Source organism: Dermochelys coriacea, chromosome 16, assembly GCF_009764565.3.
Source record: "Dermochelys coriacea isolate rDerCor1 chromosome 16, rDerCor1.pri.v4, whole genome shotgun sequence".
Lineage (NCBI taxonomy): Eukaryota > Metazoa > Chordata > Testudines > Dermochelyidae > Dermochelys > Dermochelys coriacea.
In genome coordinates this window covers 19,601,790-19,623,619 of record NC_050083.1, presented here as the reverse complement: position 1 = coordinate 19,623,619, position 21,830 = coordinate 19,601,790, and the positions used below count along the sequence as shown (strand labels likewise).

The following is a 21,830-nucleotide window of genomic DNA, read 5'->3' as shown; positions in this document are numbered from 1 at the left end:
TGAAGCTCAGAAGCTTAAGGATGAGGTGGGCTTGAGAGCTAAGCTGCAATGTCTACACAGCTTTTTTAGCATGGTAATGTAAGCTCTATGAGCCTGAATCTGACAACCCGGGCTCAGAGATTCACTGCCACAGGCTGTATAGCCATCCACTAAGATAGCAAACCATCACCGTCCCAGTTGGCAGAGAAAAGTCAAACGCTCATGTCTCAATCAATGGCTGCATGTATAAAAAAATCAAGACCCCAACCTTCCTAGGACTTGGAAATTCTTTTTTAATTAATCAAATGCCATAGTGAGAAAAAAGGGTTTGCGGAAGAAATCAAAAGTAAAAATATAAGGAAATTTTTACAGAAGCAAAGAATCAACATTTGTTTTTCTATAAACTAATGCACACACCACAGAAAGCCATAACATAATTGAAGTGCCCTATTTCCCTTTAGAAAAAAAAACAAGATTTTATAAACATGTTTGTATTCCTGGTGTACTTTTGCTTTACCTCCATACTGTGTATCTCAACCAAAGCCGGCTGTCCTTCTGAAGGCAGGTTTGACAGCACTTTTGTCAGATGGCCCCCAGGACCAAACCTTGCACAGACATGAGGAACTAAAAATTTCTCAGGTGTTGAGGGTCTTGATGGGACTACAGTACAGAGAAACATCAAAATCAAGTGACTTAATTACCTTGCAGCAACTCAGTTATTAACGTTTTGTTTAGTTTTCTATATAGTTCTTATCACAATCAAAGCAGACATGAAAAACTAGTTATTGAAGTTGGCTAAACACCATCTTCAACAAGTTAATAGCTATACAGTCCTATCAAATGCAAGACATAGTACTGAGAGCAGACCCCTCAGAAATTTGAAATCATGAGAAAAAATTCTGTACAGAGAACTGGAAAATTGTTTTATTTAAATACATTATTTTTCCCATAAGAGACATATTGCTTGTCAATCACCAGTACATTTCTGTGCATTTCTATGTTTTCAAGGACTTCTGACAAATATTTTCTTTAAAAACTACTAATACTTTTTGATATGAAAAACTCTTTTTAGAAACAATGATGTTTAACTGCAAGAAGCAAAGTTAATAGAAAAATCAAAAGATTATATAAACAGAATTGTTTCTAAGTTATGTTTATTTTAAAGATTTTCATGAATTAAGAGTAGATTGAATTCAAAGCATGCTTGGATTCAAGAGAGTTTTACAGCATCCCATTAGTATACACATGCCTCTACCACAAACCCGACAAATGCAAAATAAGTGTGCAATACTTAATACATAACTAGTAGCAATTAATATCTGGCCATAAAACAACAGAACTGTTCAGCGACAACCCAGGATGGAACAAGCAAGGACTATCCTCACAGTGACCAAAATTTAACTTAGGTATAGCTCATCTCTATGACTCTACAAATTGGGAACATTACATTCAACCGTTATCAGTTTAACGTCTATTACGAACACAGGTGTCTTTACTACCAATAGGTTCAATAAGTGTTTGTAAAGCATTTTAAAGTTGAATGAAAGGCACAAAAGCAAAGAATTGTTAACTATCCTCTCAACCCAACCTTCTCCCACATTTCTGAAAATACCTTGTTCTACAGATGGCCATCCAGTTTCAGCCGAGTAGCCATAATCTGTAAAAGGCTGTTGACGATCAAAATTAGCAGGGTATCCTCCATATGGATAATCTGTGTGAAGCGAGACTGGTTGGGTGGTGGTTTCATATGCATTAGCGGTCAGATCATGGTTGCTTCTATAAAGCTGGCTCTGAATAGAACATATTAGTAATTGTTACATTAAAGACAAAATAGCTGGAGGAGAAAGAATCACATGGGCTGAATAATGTGGCAAGCAGGACTGAGGAGCTTTTTATCTCCCATTTAGCAGCTATATGGGCTCCTTACAAGTATTTTAATACAGTAAATTGCACAGAACTTTCACTGGATTTATGAAAGCTGCACAGTGAATCAAGTGGTATAATGGACTTGAGCTAAAATAGTTTGTCTGTTTTAATGCTCTACTTCCCTATGTACCTCTCTTACAATTTGATCTGCTCACCTCAGACTGCACTTGTGGGTTTACTTCTCACTCTGCCAACTCCTCCCCCTCCTTTTTTAAATGATTATTTGCATGTGTATTTTGCCAAGAATAAAAATTCATAGAATGATTTGCAGACTAGAGTGCTGCTTCATCTACAGCTCAGCCAAGATCAGAACGACCCCGCAACCTTTTCTTAGTGCCTCTCCTGACTTAAGAGAAAATCCAACCTGATTGAGTATGGATACTCAGTATAAATGCCTGGTTAGCCTCCATCTCTCCATGTCCAATATCAATGAAACATTTGGGTCCCAAATGGATGACTAAATTTAAAACTACATTTGGATTTCTGGAAGGTTAACATACGAGACCACAGATAATGCAAATGCAAACTCTACTAACAGTATACAAGAATCTTCTACCAGTTAGAATGTTTCATGGAATTATCTGTGCATTTGTACTTAAAATTAGAAGAGTAATTTAAAAAACAAAACCAAACCACAACCTTACATTAGAACACTGTTCTGTATATCAATCCAACAGCCTCGACTCTTTACATGTATTCCAAGTTTCAGCCCAGTATTAGTGTTTATGCTTGTGATGTTGGGAGGAACAGGACATATAAAAATAGAAATGTGGACGCAATGCTCCCATTCCCAGTGAATTGTAGGATCAAGCCCTTAGCCAAAGAGACCATTTCTTCCTACATTCTTATGTAGTACCAAGCACAACTTGAGCCCCAGTTCTAATCAAAGTCTCTAAGAACTATCAAATATTTTAAAAATCAAGCACACGTTGTGGCACAACGTTCAGTCTCTGGTTGCTGAATATGACCTTTCAAAATGCGCCTCTATTACCCAACCTCAGAACAGAAATAATTGCAACTTTTGTATGTTTATGATCTTCCACTAGCTTCTAGACATTTGGTCCAAGAGATTGTCAGGTAACCCCATTCCTAACATCAAGCAGGTTAACAGAACAAAGTCAAACACATAATGCACTCATATGAACTCACTTGCTGAGAGCGAGAACTGAAGCTGCTCTGATGGCTATGAACACTGTGGGAACTACGGAGACTATGGGCAGAATGTTCACTATGGACACTTCGTCTGTCAAATTCATCACCATAAGGGTCTCTGTGAGGCTCAGTTTCATCATCAAAGCTTCCAGCAAAGCGAGGATCATATCGCCAGTGATCTTCATATCGGTCTTGTCTAAAGAGGAATGAAATATGAAAATAGAGATAAGAACCTGTATCCTGGGAAGAACTAACTTCAGTGGATATTTGTGTCCATTAACTAGAGAGTACGGTTTCAAGAGACCATGTCACAAACTAGGCCACAGATTTAGGTTTTGTAAAGTAGACAGTCCAAAACCTGATTTAATAGAAATATCTTCAGTTATTTTTTCCCTTAAATATATTTTCTTGCTGTGATTTAAACCCAGCTTTATAGCAAATACATGATAACCAGAAAGTAAAATTGACTAATCTTGTGTTCACTGTCCAAAACGAAGTGCAAAAAGTAAAACAATGGAGCAGAGTTTCAATTTTTTAGTAATCATGCGTTAGTAGCAAAAGTATAAAAATCAGTTTTTAAAAAGATGTGATTTTACCCTGACAGTATCCCTTTCAACTTGAAATGTTATTTAGAGACTAACTGTAAAAATCTAGGTTTTTCAAAATTAAGACAAATATCCCATTTTGAATCCATCTAAGACAGAAAACTTGAAGAACATCATTTTCCTACTTTGGTTTCTGTTTAGACTCTGTACTAAGTCATTTAAAAAGCTAGTTACAAAACAAGTCCTATTTCCTAAAATCATTCTCTCAAAGCTGGTTTATCCAATGTACCTCAATTTCCATAACAATTCTCCTTGCCATAAAGAAAACATGCAGACTGATAAAGAACACTTTAAAAAAATCCTGTTTTAAACCTCAAACATTTTTATAGTCTGTCATGCAATAGATTTGCCTACCTAGAGTAAGACACTTTCCCTTGAAATGAATTTAAAAAAATGCTGCCCAGAACTTTTACAGAATAACTTGAAACTCTGAAGCTTTCTGAATAATCAAAAGTTTCAGTAAATTACACTAAAGAGCCAGCTCTCAAAGCCTACAAATAAAGGGCATGGATTACAAACCTGCTATCATATGGATATGCCTCTCTCTTTTGGTATGGATTCTGTTCAGTGTCATACCAGTATCTCTGGTCATAACTTCTGGGATCTCTATATCTGGAGTCATATGCTGATGGATAACGTTCCCAGCGACCTGGATCTTTAAAAGAAAAAAAAAAAAAAAAAAAGAACGGGTTTAATCTAAAAATCTTTGCCTAGTTAGTTGTTCACAGAACTTCTCTATTTGTTCCCTCCTGAAATGAATACACCTATGTTTTGTTAACATCTGAGATAACTACTGTACAAATCCAATTAAAAAAAAAAGCTTTCAAAACAAAGCTGAGATACTCATTTTATTAGAAATATGTTTACTCATACATTTTGCCATAACCAGATGAGATCAAATAAAAGTTATGAACTGTTGAACTGTAAACAAAAAAAAAAAAAGCTATTTATCAATTTTCATGTCCCTGTGATAAATTTGATTATATCCAAGTGTAGTTATCAGATTACTGTTATGTACCTCTTCTGGATACTATACTGTACTCTTTCAAAGGGATGGTCTCTGCAATCTAATAGATCTTTTCATCTAAATTACTATGAGGCTAAGTTATGATAAACTTATTTCTGCAAGAAGATATGGAAACCCTTAATATACAATCCTGGAGTTTGGAGGAGAGGTAGTTCTGGAGAAGGGGAAAGAATTGCCTCTAGAATCCCCTATCCACATTGGTCTGATAGAATTCAAGTGCTGATCTCCAGAACACTGTTACCCCATGGGTGACTGTGGGGCATACTATTTGTGCAGAGCACTACATTTTGAGGTAGTCAATTTATGTTCTGATAATTAACTAGTTTTCCAGTGATTAAGAATTTGTCCACAATACATCTGTTCAGGCACAAGTGGCCACAGCGATATATGTTGTACACTATAGCAAGCAATTCCATACATGTGCCACCGTATAATTTTACCATGATAAATGAAGGCAAAAGAAAAGTTCGACCATTTTCCTCATTGTCAAATAGGGAATCAAAACAATGAATTCAAACTTAATTCTCTGCTTTTTCCTCCTACTGAACCAAGGATACAGAGATGACAGCAAAGCATTAAGGACAACTGCAATGCAGGACATCAGTTTTCAACAAACTGAAAGCTTTATTCTCATTAGCTGTGGAAAACAAGACAATCTCACTATTTCAGTAAAAGACCACAAATTTAGTTTTAACAGTTCTCTGATGCTAATTTTAATACACTTCCCATGTTTTTTCTGAACCAACTACTCAGAAAAATTTAGCATTCATTGTCCAACTGTACCTCCATAATTATATGGGTTTGCATAGTAGTCTGCATAGTAATCATTCCAACCACTTTTTGGATTATAATAATCTTCAGCATATCCCTGTCTGAAAGAGGAAAAAAAATACAGGAGATAAAATACCATGATTAAAAGAGGCATAGTGACTATTCTTACAGTTGTTGGAGGATAGACACAGCTGATGTTGGTTATACTCACTATGACAACAGAATATCTAGCGTTATCGTTTTTAAAAAATTGGAGTTACAGGAAGTGGAAGGTTCAGGGAACTAGAGCCTAAATACCAGAACATCACTAATGCAAATCATTCTGTGCCATCAGTGACTGAAAATTGTTAGCATACAATAGCTTAGTGGCTTGTGAACAGATTTGTTGGTCAGTCCAGTCACTTATGGACAATTAAACATATCACAAAAGCCATTACTACAACTGGCATTCTTACTGGCTTCTCTACTGATGCTGCCAGTATAGCTAACTAGGTATTGAGATAACTATTCTCAGCTCTAGAGCCATGAGAGGTCAGCCATATTACTGAACCAGGCACAAATGTTTGGTGGGGATCAACTTTTCCATTTCTGCAGGATTAATTTTTAGTAACCAATGCCACTAATTAAATGAATCTGAAAGTCTCTGTCAACACCACAAACTCATCACATAATTGGTAGTGTACACTCAGTGAGTGCCTGAATAGGTCAAGAGAGGTGCAAGCAGTATAGTGAGTGGGAAGCTTGTAAAGACAGCATCCACTCTTGCAGGAGTGAATTTGATCTGATAAGATTTTGTCAACCTGGACTACTTTGGGAGAGATTTTCAAAGGCACAAAAGGTAGCTAAGGCAACCAATTCCCATTTGTATCTCTGGGAAATCTTAACCTACCATTGTGAGCCAGGCCCATGAGTTATATTAAGAATTGTGCAATAAAACACTAATTAACAGAAGAAATGTTATTTTGGTTAAAAATAAAAAAAGAATAATTTAGTTTTGCTCAGTCTTAGCAGGGCAGATATGAACTTTATAAAAGCATTAAAACATTTAGACAGAAAGGACAGTAAAGTTTTGTTATTGCACAAACTGACAGGAAAATCTATCAACCCAAACAAAAACCTACTTGTCTGCTCTCTATTATGATAAAGAAACTAAATTTTATTCCTCTCTTAAAAACTTTTTACAGTAAGCGGGCAAGAATAATTTTACAAGGCTGTCATTCCAAGGAGCTTTGAAATACTATCTGTAATAGTGATGATGTGCCCTGAGAACAGTGCTATCAAGAGAAAGCAACCCCATTAACTCATCTCACCACAAATTCTCACTGTTTTTGGAGGTTCAGATGTGCACAAGACTTGCAGCTGTTTGTACTGCTCCTTAAACCCATAACTTCCACCATTCCCTTTTAGAGGCTGTCAATAAATATTATTTCAGGAGAAGGAGTTCCATAACAGAATTACTGAAGATATAGCTGATGGCAACTGGTGTGAGGTTCATGCTTTCCAGCGGACAATCCATTCTCTCAAAGCCTATCGACTTCTTATTTACATGTCATTGTTACAGCAACATCTTGTGATGGATGAAAAAGTCATACAAATCACTCATGTAATATTCATTATAAATTAGTTACCCTTGTGAAGGGTAACTGGCTGCTTCTTGACTGACATTAGTAATTTCAATTAATCCTCTTCCTTCATTTTATTTTATTTGTTAATTGTTAAAAAGTTTATCACCACCACAGTGAAAGTCATCACTGGAAAAGTTGACCTGATACAGAATTGCGGCCTTTTTCATCTGATTCACAGCCTCTCTCCCATCTGAGAACAAAAATCTATGTCTCAGTAGGCAACATGTACTGGTAAGTTTTCAAAAGCAAATCCCAGGAGGTACATGCAGAAATGCCATTTGTTAACAGGACTGGAGAATGTACTGTTTACACACAGCTTTGTAAACGTTACTCTTAAACTCTCATGAGAGGCTGTAACCTGCATTGCTCTCTCAGTGGACAGACAGAAAATAGATAATAGCAGTACTGATGCTATTGTTGAGCCCACTCTAATGGGAATAAGACAGTAATGACAGCCTACAAATGGGCATGAAGGAAGGCTTAAGGAGCAGTAAGGAGATGACCACAGTCAATGCCATGTATAAAATGACAATGGTATGTGTTCCCTCACCTCTAAAAGCAGCAAACAATCTGCAATTCATACTTTTGGATTATGTATTTAATAGAATGTGTAGTTTAAATTGTAGAATGTTTTGTCAATATTGACAGACTCATTTCCACCATCTAGCTCCCATACTGTGAGCTACACAAGATAAAAGTTCATTACGCATAATTAAATTTAATCCATCAGGACACACTAAACCTTTGCATAGTTCCCTAATTACATACCTAGAAGAAGGTCTATCAGAGCACTGACTAGCTCTGGAACTAGGACGCTCAGGCTCACCATATCGATAACCACCAGGCTCCACATAGGCAGCAACGCTTCTATCATAGTGCTGGTAGCGGGGACCATATTGTCCATAGACATCATCCTCGAGAAGACAGGTTTATATATTACCAACTAGTAAGTTAAATTGTTTGAAAATCTGACAAGGAATAAAACAAAAACAAAACCCGCACACATTTTGCTATGGCTAACCCCTTTCTGAACATTCAATTTCCCTTCTTCCTCTCCCCACCACCTTAAAAAAATTGAAATTAGCACCCAAGAAAGATGCTGTATTGACAACCATGGATACTGAAGTATATTATCTTGCCACAAAGGGTACAGATGGCTACACTGTTGCCTGACAATGTGCCTTAAAACCCAATTTATGAAAATACTTCTGAAATTGTCAATAGTCCCACCTGGGAGGTAGGGCATTTTTAGGATTTGGACATCCGTCCCACTAGGACAAGGTTGAAACCACCATCTTTTTCACACAGGCCCAGAAAACAGTGTTCTGATAGCAGTCACTGTCACTCCTGGAATTTAACAGTATTAATACTCATTTCCTATCTTAAATCTGTTTATAATTTATCCATCATTTTCAGTTCTGTCTTTATAAGTTTGGGTTTTCACACTCCTGATTGTAAATTTATTTTTCTATGAATTTTGATTCTGCTTTCTGATATCAGATATGTATCATGTTTGTTAGCTTTAAAGCTGCCAGTTAGTAATGAAAATGTTACCAAAAAATCCTTCCAAAGGCTCTCTCATTACCTAGTTTTGTTGAGTTCTTGCATTATGTTATTGACATTGTGATATCTCTCTATAATGAAATATAAAGTGAATCTTTCAAGATAAATGCTATATTGTTGATCACTTCAAACACTTCATTATGATTCAAAGACAAAAAAAAAGTTACTAAAAACATCAATACAATTATGAGAGAAGAGAAAAAAGTTCCTGCTCTACCTGGTAATAGAGATGAGCTGCACTTCTAAGATCCAGGGGAGGGTAAGGCTGTGGATATGGAGTCTGATAAGCATCATAAGGATGTCTATAATAGTAGTAAGGGTTTTGTGGTGGCCCACAGGCATCCTGAGGAGTCTGAGAAGGTGGTGGATTCTGCTCTTGTTGCATGGTTGGCATGGCTGGCTGACCGGTGGTAACAGATGCTGATGAAGTTGGAGCACTCAATGACTGACCAGCAAATGCTTGTTTATCAGGATTTGTTTGACTATAGCTTGTTGGTGGCTGTGTTGAACTACCCTCTGGGAGACCCGCTGGATAATACCTATTAGTTGGCACCTGATTCTCTTGTCGCTGTGGTGCTTGGGTAGGTTTAATTCCTGAAGCCATTTGATAATTTGAAGGAACCAAGGACTGCCCAGAAGGTACTGTTTGCGGCATTTGAGCAGTCTGCTTTTGTTGCTGAGAAAGCAATGCCCCCTGTGTGGCTCTGTCTGATGGAGCCTGAAGCTGCACATCTTTTGTTACCTGTTGATAGAAATGTTGTTTGTCATGTGTGTCTGGCCCCACCTGGCTAGCATGATTAACTGGTTGTTGAGGAAATACTGGACCACAAGAAAGTAATGGATTATGCATCTGTCCAGGATTACTGGTCTTGCTTTTGTCCAGTGTCCGTGTTACTGTAAAATCAAGTGCTCCAGAATTTTCTTCATGACTATGTGAATCATTTGTAGAATTATTATTAGGCACCATGGTATACACTGGTGGGACTAACACCACACTTGCATTTCCACTGGGGAGATTTGTCCCAGGAGAAACAGCTGAGTCAGATCCTGGTTTACTAGCAAATTCAGGCAGACAACCTTCTGAATTAGTATTCTTTTGACCTTCTGGAGCCAAATTAATTGGAGTTTGAGACGGAGGTTGCATCAAATTTATGGATTGATTTGAGGTGATTTCTGAAGAATTAACAGGGCTTTGTAATAAATTAGAATGTGACAGGTTAGAAGATGGAGGCGTATTAACTGAAGATCCAACCTGCATCACAGACAATGACACATTTTCCCCAGGGAGGATCCCACCAGCATGTGGAGCTTGGAGTCCTGTTACAGGTTTATCTTCAACTCCAGGATCTTTCAGTGAAAGATTATTTTCATTCCTGGTTAGCTGATTACATAAAGAAAGAGAAAAATTAATTGGCTGAGCCAAATTATAGCTTTGATTAGGCTGGGCAATCAAGATAGGATGATTTTGCAGAGACTCTGTGGGTGGAGAAGACAACAAACTTGCATAACCTGAACTTGCCTGAGACTGAAGTGCCTCCTCCTCTCCCATTTTGGGAGGATTCTCAAGGTTTTCAGAAGATACATTTCCATGCTGGGATGGTTGCACAGGAACACACTCTGGTTTATTTGGATGCTGATTCGACAGCCCTTCTTCAGGCGGTTGAATAATTTCCACTGTCTGTTTAGCAGGTACATACACTGCAGGAGCAGCAGGGGCTAGAAGGACATTGCCCCCAAAGTTAGGTAACTCATTGTGAGCCCAAAGAGTTGTTGCTGGACTCTCACACTTTTTAGTTGCTCCCTGTGCTCTAGTTGAGGATCTTTTCTCAGGTACCAATTGTATGTTTTCCACAACAGGTTCACTAGCAGGCTGCAACATTTTTCCAGGTTCACCAGTGACTGTAAGAGGCAACGGATGTACTTGGGGCATGAAAATAGTTTCCAGGTTATCTGGCGGCTGTTCAAGATTACCTGGTGAGGCAGCTGGCATAGCCATACTTTTCTTAGTATTCTTTTGGTTTGGGTGGTTCTCTCTTAGTTCAACCACCATCTTCGCTTGGTCAACCTCAGCAGGTTTTACCCCAACCCCATGGGACCTTACTGGTTCAAAAGAACTATTTGCACTTGTCTGAAATATTCCTGTAGGTTTGGGGGGACTTGGAGTTTGAGGCTGTGACAGATTACTATGGTAATTCTTGCTGACATTCGGCTCACTCGAATCTCCTCCCAAAGGAGAAGAGTCAATCTGCTTAAAGAAACTGGAAGAGGACTCCTCATCAGGCTTCCCACTTTCTTGCTGAATAAATGTACCAACAAGCTCTTGAGGTCTTGTTGAACTAGAAACACTCCTGTGGCTTATGTTACTGTAGTTTGAGGATACACTATCAGATCGGACAGGATGAGATAACGAGTCGGGTGCCTCTAAATTTGGTCCTCTTTCTGCATGGCTCACAATGGTGTTCTTTGGAAGCAATTGCCCTGGTAGTGACCCATATCTGTACAGATCAGAACCTACACTTGGGGATGAGCAATTAATATTCTGTGGTTCACTTGGCAGAACTTCTTGATTCTGAATGCATTCCAGGTTCTCAACATTTTCATAATGTGACCCAACATTCTCATGAGCTTTGCTATCATTTGCTTTGTCATCACTAATATTCATAGAGTTTTTACTGGTCTGTGTGTCATGCTGGCTACTTATAGTTTTAGAAAAATATTGGACATCCATTCCCTTTTGCACTGCCTCATTAGCTGAGCCTGTGCTAATCTCTGGTTGAGAGAGAACACTAGTTGCAGCCTGCTGAGGATGCAGTGGTTGGTGATACATATGTCCTGAATTTAGCTGACAAGCATCATAGTTAGCTTTACCGGATAGATCATTTTTTTCTGATGAAAGTATTTCTTCATTTTCTGCCTCATCCCCTTTGAAAAACATGGAGATAGTTCCTGAATCTGCGTTTGTGGATGTATGTCCACTTGGTGTTTCAGACACCTTTTGAGATTGTTTTTGTGGGTTATTTTCCTGAGTGATGGGATTAACAAAACCAGCATCTGGTAAAAGAGGCTGTGGGTAAAACTGTTCTTGGTAAGGTTGACTTGGCCAAGGATTAGTCATTCTTACATTCTGTCTAAATATATTTTCAGGCTGAAAGCTGTTCACATGGTGGTTGGCAACTGGGAAGCTGCTTATCTCATTCTTTTCACCACCAATGGGCAAAGGTGCTTGCACGGTACTTTGTGGAGTATGTTGATGTACAGGTCCCTGATGCAGATTTGCTTGGGGAGGAAGATGGGACTTAACAGCAGAAGAGTGAGAAACGTTATAAACTGCATTCTGAGAAGGTGGCTCAGTATAGGGCCAGTAATTCTGAACTTGAGGCTGCAGGTTATCTTGAATGGGTCTCCACTGAGGTGGGGTTTGTTGAAGAGGTGGAGGGAGGAATGGTGCTATTGTAGGCACTGAACTAGTGTTGCTTGGATCCCTATTAATATCTTGTTTGCTTAGGGCTCTGTTTGCCACATGTGCCATAGCTGGATGTCCACTGAGAGAATTTTCATGTGCTGCTCCTGTATTATAAAGCGACTGTGCTGAAGAGTTATGGGGTCCATGTTCTGCATTTGGATGCATTTGATGCATTTGTGCAGTGCTATTTATAATATGTGCTGGTGATGAAGGAGTCACCACATTAGAAAATGTATTTGAAGTTATTTCTGGTTGAGATACAGATGTTGGTAAAGATGTAGGCAGTCCATGAGAATTATCCCCTGCATATGATTGAGAAGAATGCACACCAGCTGGACGAGGAAACGCTGATGGAGCAGGACCTGGCATAATCAGGGGATTGCCTTTGGATGGATTACCTAACAGGGAACCTTGTGGAGTTTGCCTGCCAAATGCAAAAGGGTCTGTCACAGGTTGCACCAGGGCAGTTGCTCCTGAGACCGGTGCATTTGCCCGTCTACTAAATGGGCTGTTTCGCCAATACGTGTTCCGAGCAATTCCTGCAGGAGGCGGTCCACCAGCCCCAGCTGGAACTGTCTGTGGAGGTGGCTGCATGATGAATTTCTAGCAAAGTCAAATGCTGTTTGGAGAACCACCAATGAATGCTGTAGACAGGTTTTCCTTTTTCAGCACACTGCAAAGGAGAACATAAGACAAATTAGTTTCACATCCCACTATAAGAAAACTCAGCATTTAAAAAAAAAAAAATCTAATTCCGTTTTTTCCCCTAAAAGAAAGAATTTTCAGAAAGTGATCTGCTGAAGACATAGGATTCCCAAAAATAAAATATATGCCAGTTTTTCCAGAATGTAAATTTATTTCACACATTGACTTTTCACTACACTAAGACTTATAATTGTATTTATATACAAGGTTCCATCTAACACTATTTGGCCAGTCAGTGCAAATAAAGCAAAGCCATTTTAAAAACAATGTAAAAAAAAAACCTACAGGGAAATGATTGGATCCAGGCAATGTTTACACTGACTTTTACACTTATGCTAGCTCTTTTCTAAAGTCTCATACAGCTCCAATAGTGGTAGCACTAGTGCAGTGACATTTATACCATCATGTTGTCTAGACTTGATTTAAGCAGGATTAGACAATATAGTGGCAAAACATCAGCAACTGAGTTATACTAGCACTCCCACCACTGGTAGCACCAGTTAGTGGTAGTGCGCTAGTGGAAGATATTAAGAAATGCTCAGTTAAGAAAACTATCAGCTTCCCATACTTTTTTAGAAAGCATTTTAGCTTGAACAGCATTTAAACATAGGAAGAGCTGTATGAATGGAATAAAAGCATATTACTTTCAGAAAGAAATCCATATAAACAACAGAAAATGTTATTTGCATTAATTTAGCGCATTCCACTTTTATCACTGCAAGACAGTCTGGGGCGTGGGGAAGGAGGAACGGAAGGGAGACATTACCAGAAGCAGAGTATTTTAAACTTAAAATACAGTCTAAATTCTCCTATACAGTTCGTCAAAATATATATGCTCTCTGGTTAATTTTAACAGGACTGTTCTGGAAGTTTTCCATCTCAACTCAAACTCACTGATATCGGTTGTAAGAATTCAGTGGGTTGCACAATACCAGTTTTCGTAAGTTAGTTAAGACCTTGTATTTTTCCATTTATAATACTGTATCACTTGAAAAAAATTAAAATAAAACAAGCCATGGCAATTTATATGAGATATGGGGCATTATTACTAGTCCTGTACTATACAGTGTGACCTTTCTTTAATAGAAATATGCTATTGATGTAGTTCAGATAATGGAGAAAAAAGCATTCTCAGTAGTTGTGTCATCTATTGGATACATTTTTGTTTATCCCTGATAAAAGGCAACCAAGAGTTGTGCAGAGTGTTAACAATATGACTTCCAAAGTCAATGGCAATCAGATGACAAAAACCTATTTAAAACCACCTTTAAATTTCCGGTTAAGCAACTTGTGTCTTTCGATAGCAAGAGCTATACGTTAAGAAACTACAACAGAATGATGTTTGTGAATGGGTCAGGAGCTAAGCAGCTAGAGAAGAGGTTAAATGCAAAAACCTCTCTCTGGGGTTTCAGCTAAATCAAAATATAATCTTGGCAAACAGTCTCTGGCTGCATTCATTCTGTAAAGCTTTAAAATCAGTAAACTTCAAAAACACAAAGCACATAAGCCAATGAGCAGGATAGCCCTTATATATTTCCCGAAGGCAACTTCCCCTGGCTTCTAATCAATACAATCTCTCATTACTATTTATTATTTGTATTACTGTAGCTCATAGGTCATGGTAATGCAGCCCCTCTTTATGTGGGATCATTGAGGAGGGGTTCTGCTATCGGGGTTCCCCTCCATGGGGACCAAAGACCCAATGCATCCCATTACAATGTTCTAGTTATTGCTTTATATCCCATGTAAATCTTTTGTTAAGATGGGGAGGAGCAGCAGAATTGTGTTAATGCTAGGCTTTTGAATAGAAATATTGAACTTAGGTTTGTTAGTTTCAAGCATAACTTCAATTTTTCTTTAAAAATTCTTTTTTAAAACAGTTGCATGCTTAATCCATGTCAGGGAACATTAGTTGCAATTCAAAGAGTTTTCAAATACTGTAATCATTTCTCTCTGCCTTGATATCTGGGAGAAGATTTTCCAGCAAGGCACAACTACTGCCAACCAGGATGTTACCAGGAAACCCTGCCTAGTCAGCGGCTCCTGATTCTACACACTTAGAAAACGAACATGCTTCTAAGAATCTGTTTTGGGCATCCCCTTATATTTATTTTTCCACATTAAAGTTTTCAAGTTTTTACACTAAAATTATTAAAATCTGTGTTTTCATTGTACTAGTTGTTCTCATGCAATGCATGGGAAAGTGGAAACCAGAAATGTAAGACAATAGTTGAAGTGGAAACCATAATTTCTTGTGAACAAAATGTTTATTTCCAGTTTATAAATTTTTTAGTTTACCCAAAAACTTGTTTTTGAAAATGTAGTTGGGTAGAGAAATCAGTTGTTTTAGAATATAGGTGTTGACTTTCACATTTCTAAGAGGGACTTTGTTCCTAACAATATTTTATCAAACACACACAAAACACTAATATCTTCAGTGTTCTTGTAACAACGAATAATTAGTAAATTCAAAATTAGCGAAGAGTCCAACTTTTCATTAATTACTTGCTTTCTTTTTTGTGGATCTCAGGAACAAATAAAGAACTCTAACCACAAACTTATTTTAGAGGCCCAAGCCAGGAGGATGCATCCTTTTCTGGATCAAAGTTAATAAAAAGATCGCACACAGCAAGTAGAAAAGGTGTGTAAGAGATTAAAAACACAAACTGTGCAGGTTATTAAAATGATGAAAGCAAGTAGTTTTAATCCACAATATCAATTTGGAAAAAAAATCTTTTTTCCAAAACTTAAAATTAACAGAAGGGTTTTTTTGTTTTAAATAAGTGAGAACAATGATGGCTACACAATAATCTCAAAGCTAATCCAACTAGAGTGTTCACATCTAGGGTGGCAAATCTTGCATCTCAAAAAGTTTTACTAGTTGATAAGGCACAATGGCCTACCAGTGACTAGAGAAAAATCTACAATTGCATAAAAATGGCAGCCCCAGAAAAGGTTACCGAAAACAAAGTTTTACTAGTTATACCAAAGTGTAGCTATCCAGGTATAGCTACACTCATAACCCAGTGTAGATTTTTCCACCAAATGCATCCGATGAAGTGAGCTGTAGCTCACGAAAGCTTAATGTTCAAATAAATTTGTTAGTCTCTAAGGTGTCACAAATACTCCTTTTCTTTTTCCAGTGCAGACACTTACTCCAGTGTAAGAGTGGCTTTTTTGATTTAGCTTAAACCTCCTCCCCAAGTAACATAAAGTAAAGCAAAAAAGCCACTCTTGGGCCTGCTGTGCTCTTGAAAGTTTTGCTAACATAGCTATGACAGTTAGGAGTAGGAGGCAAAAATCCCTCTCCTGATAGACATAGCTATGCCGGCAAAAGCCCTAGCGTATATGCACTTTATAACAACAAATTCCTTTTCTCAATATAACTTATTTTCTTCAGGGAACTTGTGTAAATTATGCTGGCCAAAATATTCTTCTGCTTGTACAAACTGCGTCTCCATTAGGAGAGTTTGCCAGAATGTCCAAACAGGGAGTTATACCACTACAACTATATCAGCTTAAATTCACTCCTTTAGTTATACTAAAAAAGCTTTCCCATGAAGATAATACCTAAACGAAGGAAAATGAACTGTTTAAAAAAAAAGTCATAAGAACACCCTAAAAAGATATAGCTAAAATCTGAAAAATTAGGCTTAAGCTTTAAGAGTTAAAGTAATATCTAAAAGATGTATGAATACATTTCAGAACAGTCAAACTGAGAGGCCAACATAGTCAGTGTGATTGCTCAAAGTAATATTTGTTAGCATGTTTACAGAATCGATCGCTCAGTGTGCAAAATAATTCTACTGAAAGCTCGTGTAACTGTCTTTCCAGAGGCCAACTAATAAAAACTCAGATTGCAATGCAATTTCAAGAACCAGACTGTAGCTTTTTTTTTTCTTGTTGCCTCTTAGCAACATGCTTTATGAAGAGATATGTTTGGTGTTCTTAATTAATTTAATAATGTCCTGAGGGTTATTACATCATCATCACCACCACATGCAACTTTCAGTATTAGCCACAAAGGATAAAACATTTATGTCTGCATTTTATCTAGTGTCTGACTAGATATTGGACTTAATTCTATATCAAATTCTACATTAACTAATGTTATTACATAGCCGAAGTCAGTTTATTCAAAAAAAAAATACAGCATAAGGAGTGTTTCAGACATGCATTATTCACACACAGTTCTCTACTTAAGTATGCAGAATAGCTCATAGAAGATTTTTTCCATCTCACAAATTTCTTGCAATTCACATGAAGATATTTATATTCATATGATCTTTCATTTGTATAACTTATTGTGTGTCAAGAGTGGCATCTTAGTAGAAAACTGAATTTTTGCAATGGATCAGGATTTGTACCCAAACAAGAAACCAATGAAATTCATTGAATAGCATCTGCAACACTTAGTGAAGTTTGAATGCAAAAGGTGTACTTGAGGTGATCATTTACCCCAAAGCCAGCCTAGCTAAATAAAGCTTATAACAAATGATCAAAACTAAAATGGTGTCAGTTTTTACAGGTTTCTTAATTCTTTGAAAAGGATCTTAATGGAGCAAATGATACACCCTGGTATAATCTGGAAAAATTCTCTTTGTTTATGTTAGGATTTTCTGTGAAGCTTAAATGGCAACTACTAACATGAAATATGACATATGTTATCATGAAGCCGTGAACAATGAATGAAGACCTATTACTTTCTTCACAGAGCTTTTCAATGTTGTGTACCTCCTTCCTAACATCCTTTGTGTACCGTAACCCATGTACAATGACATGACAATACATACAAACCAAAGTAGTTAAATTAGTTATCTATTACAAGAGTTTGTCAACATCACTGTAGGAATACGTAAACGGCACAAATACAGTTAGATAAATTTGTAATCAGTATTCTAATTGAAGATCTTGGGTCATCAATATTTTATGCATAATTTATTCATTGAGCAAAACAGCCCCAATTAAGCAATTTTAACTAACAAAACAAGATCTAGAGGCAACTGTAGTTTTGGCTGAGATGAAAGGAATCCAAAGTTTTCTCAACATTTCTGCTATGCTTTGGACACAAGCAAAGTAAGAGATAAAAGCTTATGAACTGAATTGAAATACAAAAAGCTTTGCTAGCTGGCATGTTGGGGGAATGGGGGGTGCTGGTTAGTCAAAAATTCTGGTTAACTAAGAGTTATACTTACCAATGAAGGGCGGGAGTATGGGTGACGGAGGTGGCTTATGGCTGTGGTGTAGGGCACGGGCTCTGGAAGGGAGTTTAGGTGCAGGAGGGGGCTCAGGGCAGGAGGTTGGGGCATGGGAGGAGTTTCGGGGTGCCGGATTCAGGTGGCATTCACCTCGGGTGGCTCCCCACAAGCAGCAACATGTTCCTGCTGCTCCTATGCAGACGGGCCGCCAGGCAGCTCTTCACACTGCCTCTGCCCTCAGGTGCCACCCCTGCAGCTCCCATTGGTCATGGTTCCCGGCCAATGGGAGCTGCAGAGCTAGCACTCAGGAAAGGGGTAGCGCACGGAGCCCTAATGGCTGTTCCTCTGCCTAAGAGCAACAGAGACATGTCACCGCTTCTGGGGAGCCCTGCAGGTAGCCTGGCAACCCTACTGAAGATTTTTATTGGGAGATATCAGAAATGCCAGTGTCTCGAGCTTTCGGGTTGGTAAATTGCTGGATAACGCAGATTTCACTGTATTATCACAGAAGACCCTGCAAAAGGACACCAGTGTCTACAGCGTTAAGTGAATCCTATTCTGCAAGATAGTTTTTCTCCAACACTAAAAGCAGAGTAACTGAACACTTTTTAAAAATCCAATGGTATGATTTATTAGTCTCCCACACCTTTTATACGTTACTGGTCATCTTAGGCCGCAATCCTGCAGTCGGATTTGTATGGGCAAACCCCTGTGTTCATACGGATCTAATTACAGGATCAGGGCCACAAACCATAAGCTGTCCAGAACAGGCACTTCATCTTCCTGCATGCATGGATGACATCTAACATACTGTGGAACACTATCATACTGCAACAATAATGCTAAACACTTCCTACCAGCTTCCCCATAAATGCAAATATTGCTCTGATGCTCCTGGAACCAAAAACATAGAGCTGAACATGCAGCCCTCAGACAACAGCAACATAAACCTTTCCATTACTTTGGAAAGGAAATTACTAGTTAATTAGATCAGTGGTTTCCAACTTTTTCAGGCAATATTCAGCCGTCATCAGCACTCACAATCTCTCCTGTTCAATTATGCACATGGCTAAGAAGCTACAACAGTTTGAAAAAGGGAGACTAGTTTTGAAGAGAGCATTTTAAATGTTTTTTTGAAAATAAACAAAAACATTTACACTAAGAGACATACTTTCAAAATAGCCTTAATACCCCACATCTACCCACAAGACAGACGTGCAATCAGACACTCTAACTTACTGTGGAACTTGGGTTTCCCAAACACAATCAAATAGGTGGAGGAGCAGAAACTTCAACTGCCATCTTTGCAAATTCATCTGACAGTATAAACCCATACATTGCAACATCTGAGCACCACCATGTCACAATATCATGAAATGTCACATCAGGGACCCCAATCCAATTTCAGGATTTCCAAGAAATCCCTTTTCTACAGCTGCTTCCGTTGCTTACATGCCACAAAGGCACCCTGAGAAAAATCAGAATTGTCCAGGGTGGGAACACTAGGTACCATGTTCTGGGGACCAATATGAATTCATATGAGAAGCTGGGGGTAATCGTAGACAGCCAGTCCCTCAAGTACCCAGTGGTGGACTTTCCTCCTCTACTATCTATACATCATACTTGTATGTCGCCCATTACTCAATAAGTGCCTTGCAACCTTTAATTTATTTAATCTCACAACATCCCTATTTGATAGGGGAGTGATAAGATCTGCATTTTACACATACAGAACTGAGGCAGAGAGTCAAAATCTCCCAAGTCCTAAGGTAGCACCCTATCCACTGGGCCATCTTTTCTCTCAATGTGAAGAGCTGCCCACCCATTTGAACCCCACAGCCCAGCAAGTCTTGAGCCACATTTCTCAGGCTATGCCCCACCACCACCACCACCACCCAAGCGACCTATCCAAGCGACCTATCCAAATGACCTCCAGATTTCTTCCATACAGCATCCACACCTCTTCATGCCCCAGGCTTCCCGCTAGCACCCTACTGACATCCAGCGTTCTCACTTTGTGGCTCCAAATCTCCCAGGCCAACGCTGCTTCCCTTCTCAAATGCCCCCGAAACCAGTCCCTGGCCCAGACTCGACTCCACCCCATCGCGCCCTGTCACCCTCCGCCCCGAAGTCCCCCTCTCCCTGGCCAGCTGCAACCCCAAACTCCCTCCCATCCACCCCCCAAAGCTTCCCCCCTCCCCACTCCCCGTCCCCCCCAAAGCTTCCCCCCTCCCCACTCCCTGTCCCCCCCAAAGCTTCCCCCCTCCCCACTCCCTGTCCCCCCCAAAGCTTCCCCCCTCCCCACTCCCTGTCCCCCCCAAAGCTTCCCCCCTCCCCACTCCCTGTCCCCCCCAAAGCTTCCCCCCTCCCCACTCCCTGTCCCCCCCAAAGCTTCCCCCCTCCCAACCGCCTCCCCACTGCCTGTCCCCGCCAAGCTCCTTCCCCCTCCCCACTCCCTGTCATCCCCTCTCCGTGCCTGCCCCAGCCCGCCCCCCAGGTGGCCCCCGGCGCGCTCCCCTCACCTGGCGGAGCCCGGCTCGGCCCCCAGGGGGTGCACGCAGCAGGCGAAGCCCCTTCAGCAGCAGGCGCCTCCCCCGCTCACAGAAGCCGCAACCCCAACAAACGCCACCATCTTGGAACATCCGGCTCCAATGGCCCCCGCCGCCGACGTGTCACGCTCCGCACGCGATGACGCAGCACGTACGCTTCGACGCCACACACATTTTGTTTCTCTCCCCTCCCCGTAGAGTTGCTTAAAGGGTTCGTCGGGGGGCGGCGGCCGATGTAAACTCAGCTGCGTCGGCGGACAGAAAATGTAACCATCCCTTTAAGGGTTCGGCGCTCACCCGCGGGTGTCCTCCGAAGGCCGCCAGGATTATGCGCATGCGCATTGAGGGTGGGCGGGCACGCTAACAAATGCAGCTTCTGGAGACGTGAGGGTTCAGGTTCGAGCCCCACCTAGGGAGGTTGGAGAAGCCTTGACGGGCCTGAGCAGGATTCACCCGCTCAGCCTGTTATTCCGGGCTCGGCGTGTCCGTCTCGTCAGACCTGTCCAACCAGACCATATCTCCCTTGGGACACTATGACCCCCCCAGGATGCCAAGCCACATCTGAGCCTGGCCTGCCCACCGTGTTGGACGGGCAATGCCATATTAAACACAGGAAAGCAGGCGCCCACCTCCCCAGTGGCCCCTGCACTGCACAGCCTTAGGGGCCCTCCCCCTCTTGCCTGTGCCCTCCAGTGCATGTGGTGGTGAAAGCTTGTGTCCCCAGGGATGGCCTGGGAGCGCGGTCAGCCCCTGCACTGGCAGCCCAGGCGCCGGAGATGCCTGGCTGTGATGCAGGCTGGGCACAGGTGTGCAGGAGGAGGCGTCAGATAATTAGACATCTCTGACTAAACTGTAAGGATCTGTGTGACGAGAACCCCACTCTGCAGAGCCAGGGCTGGCTGATCTTCCCACAGTGTCACCAGGCACAGCCGGGGAACGCCAGGGAGAGCAGGCGCTGCTGGAAGCACTGCCCAGGAGAGGCAGCGTGACAGTGCCCTGCGGCCCTTTGACTGTCCAAATGCACTATTTAACCCTGGAGGCTGCCTAGAAAGTTGTCTAGACCACCACAAAGACTTCTGGCCTGTTGTGATTCCAAACCTCACCGAAGTCTCCTGATCGCTGTTCTCCAACCCCAGCCCTCTCGGACCCTGACCCTGCCTCTTGATTCCAGCCTAGCACTACCTATGATCTCCGACCCCAGCTGGACTCCAACCCTGACTTTGCTTATTGAACCTGGCTCCAGCGATTCCTCTCACCCCTGCTCGCT

General features: G+C 40.4%; 1 protein-coding gene across 15 annotated transcripts in view; it reads right to left on the bottom strand.

The window, feature by feature from the left end:
- SEC16A (SEC16 homolog A, endoplasmic reticulum export factor) overlaps nucleotides 1-20,894 on the bottom strand; it is a 41,359-nt gene extending 20,465 nt beyond the window's left edge. For 4 of the 15 annotated variants that reach the window (XM_038374383.2, XM_043498542.1, XM_038374388.2 and 1 more), the window contains exons 1-8: nucleotides 20,537-20,737; nucleotides 8,866-12,784; nucleotides 7,854-7,999; nucleotides 5,473-5,561; nucleotides 4,182-4,317; nucleotides 3,055-3,253; nucleotides 1,592-1,769; nucleotides 497-639 (exon numbers count right to left, since the gene is read on the bottom strand). In XM_038374383.2, the coding sequence (XP_038230311.1) occupies nucleotides 497-639; nucleotides 1,592-1,769; nucleotides 3,055-3,253; nucleotides 4,182-4,317; nucleotides 5,473-5,561; nucleotides 7,854-7,999; nucleotides 8,866-12,705 (4,731 nt within the window). In that variant the 5' untranslated portion in view covers nucleotides 12,706-12,784; nucleotides 20,537-20,737. Of the gene's footprint in view, nucleotides 1-496; nucleotides 640-1,591; nucleotides 1,770-3,054; nucleotides 3,254-4,181; nucleotides 4,318-5,472; nucleotides 5,562-7,853; nucleotides 8,000-8,865; nucleotides 12,785-20,528 lie in introns of all 15 variants that reach the window. The other 11 variants (XM_038374384.2, XM_038374385.2, XM_043498537.1 and 8 more) reach the window with 7 other exon arrangements.
- Nucleotides 20,895-21,830: the final 936 nt, after the last annotated feature.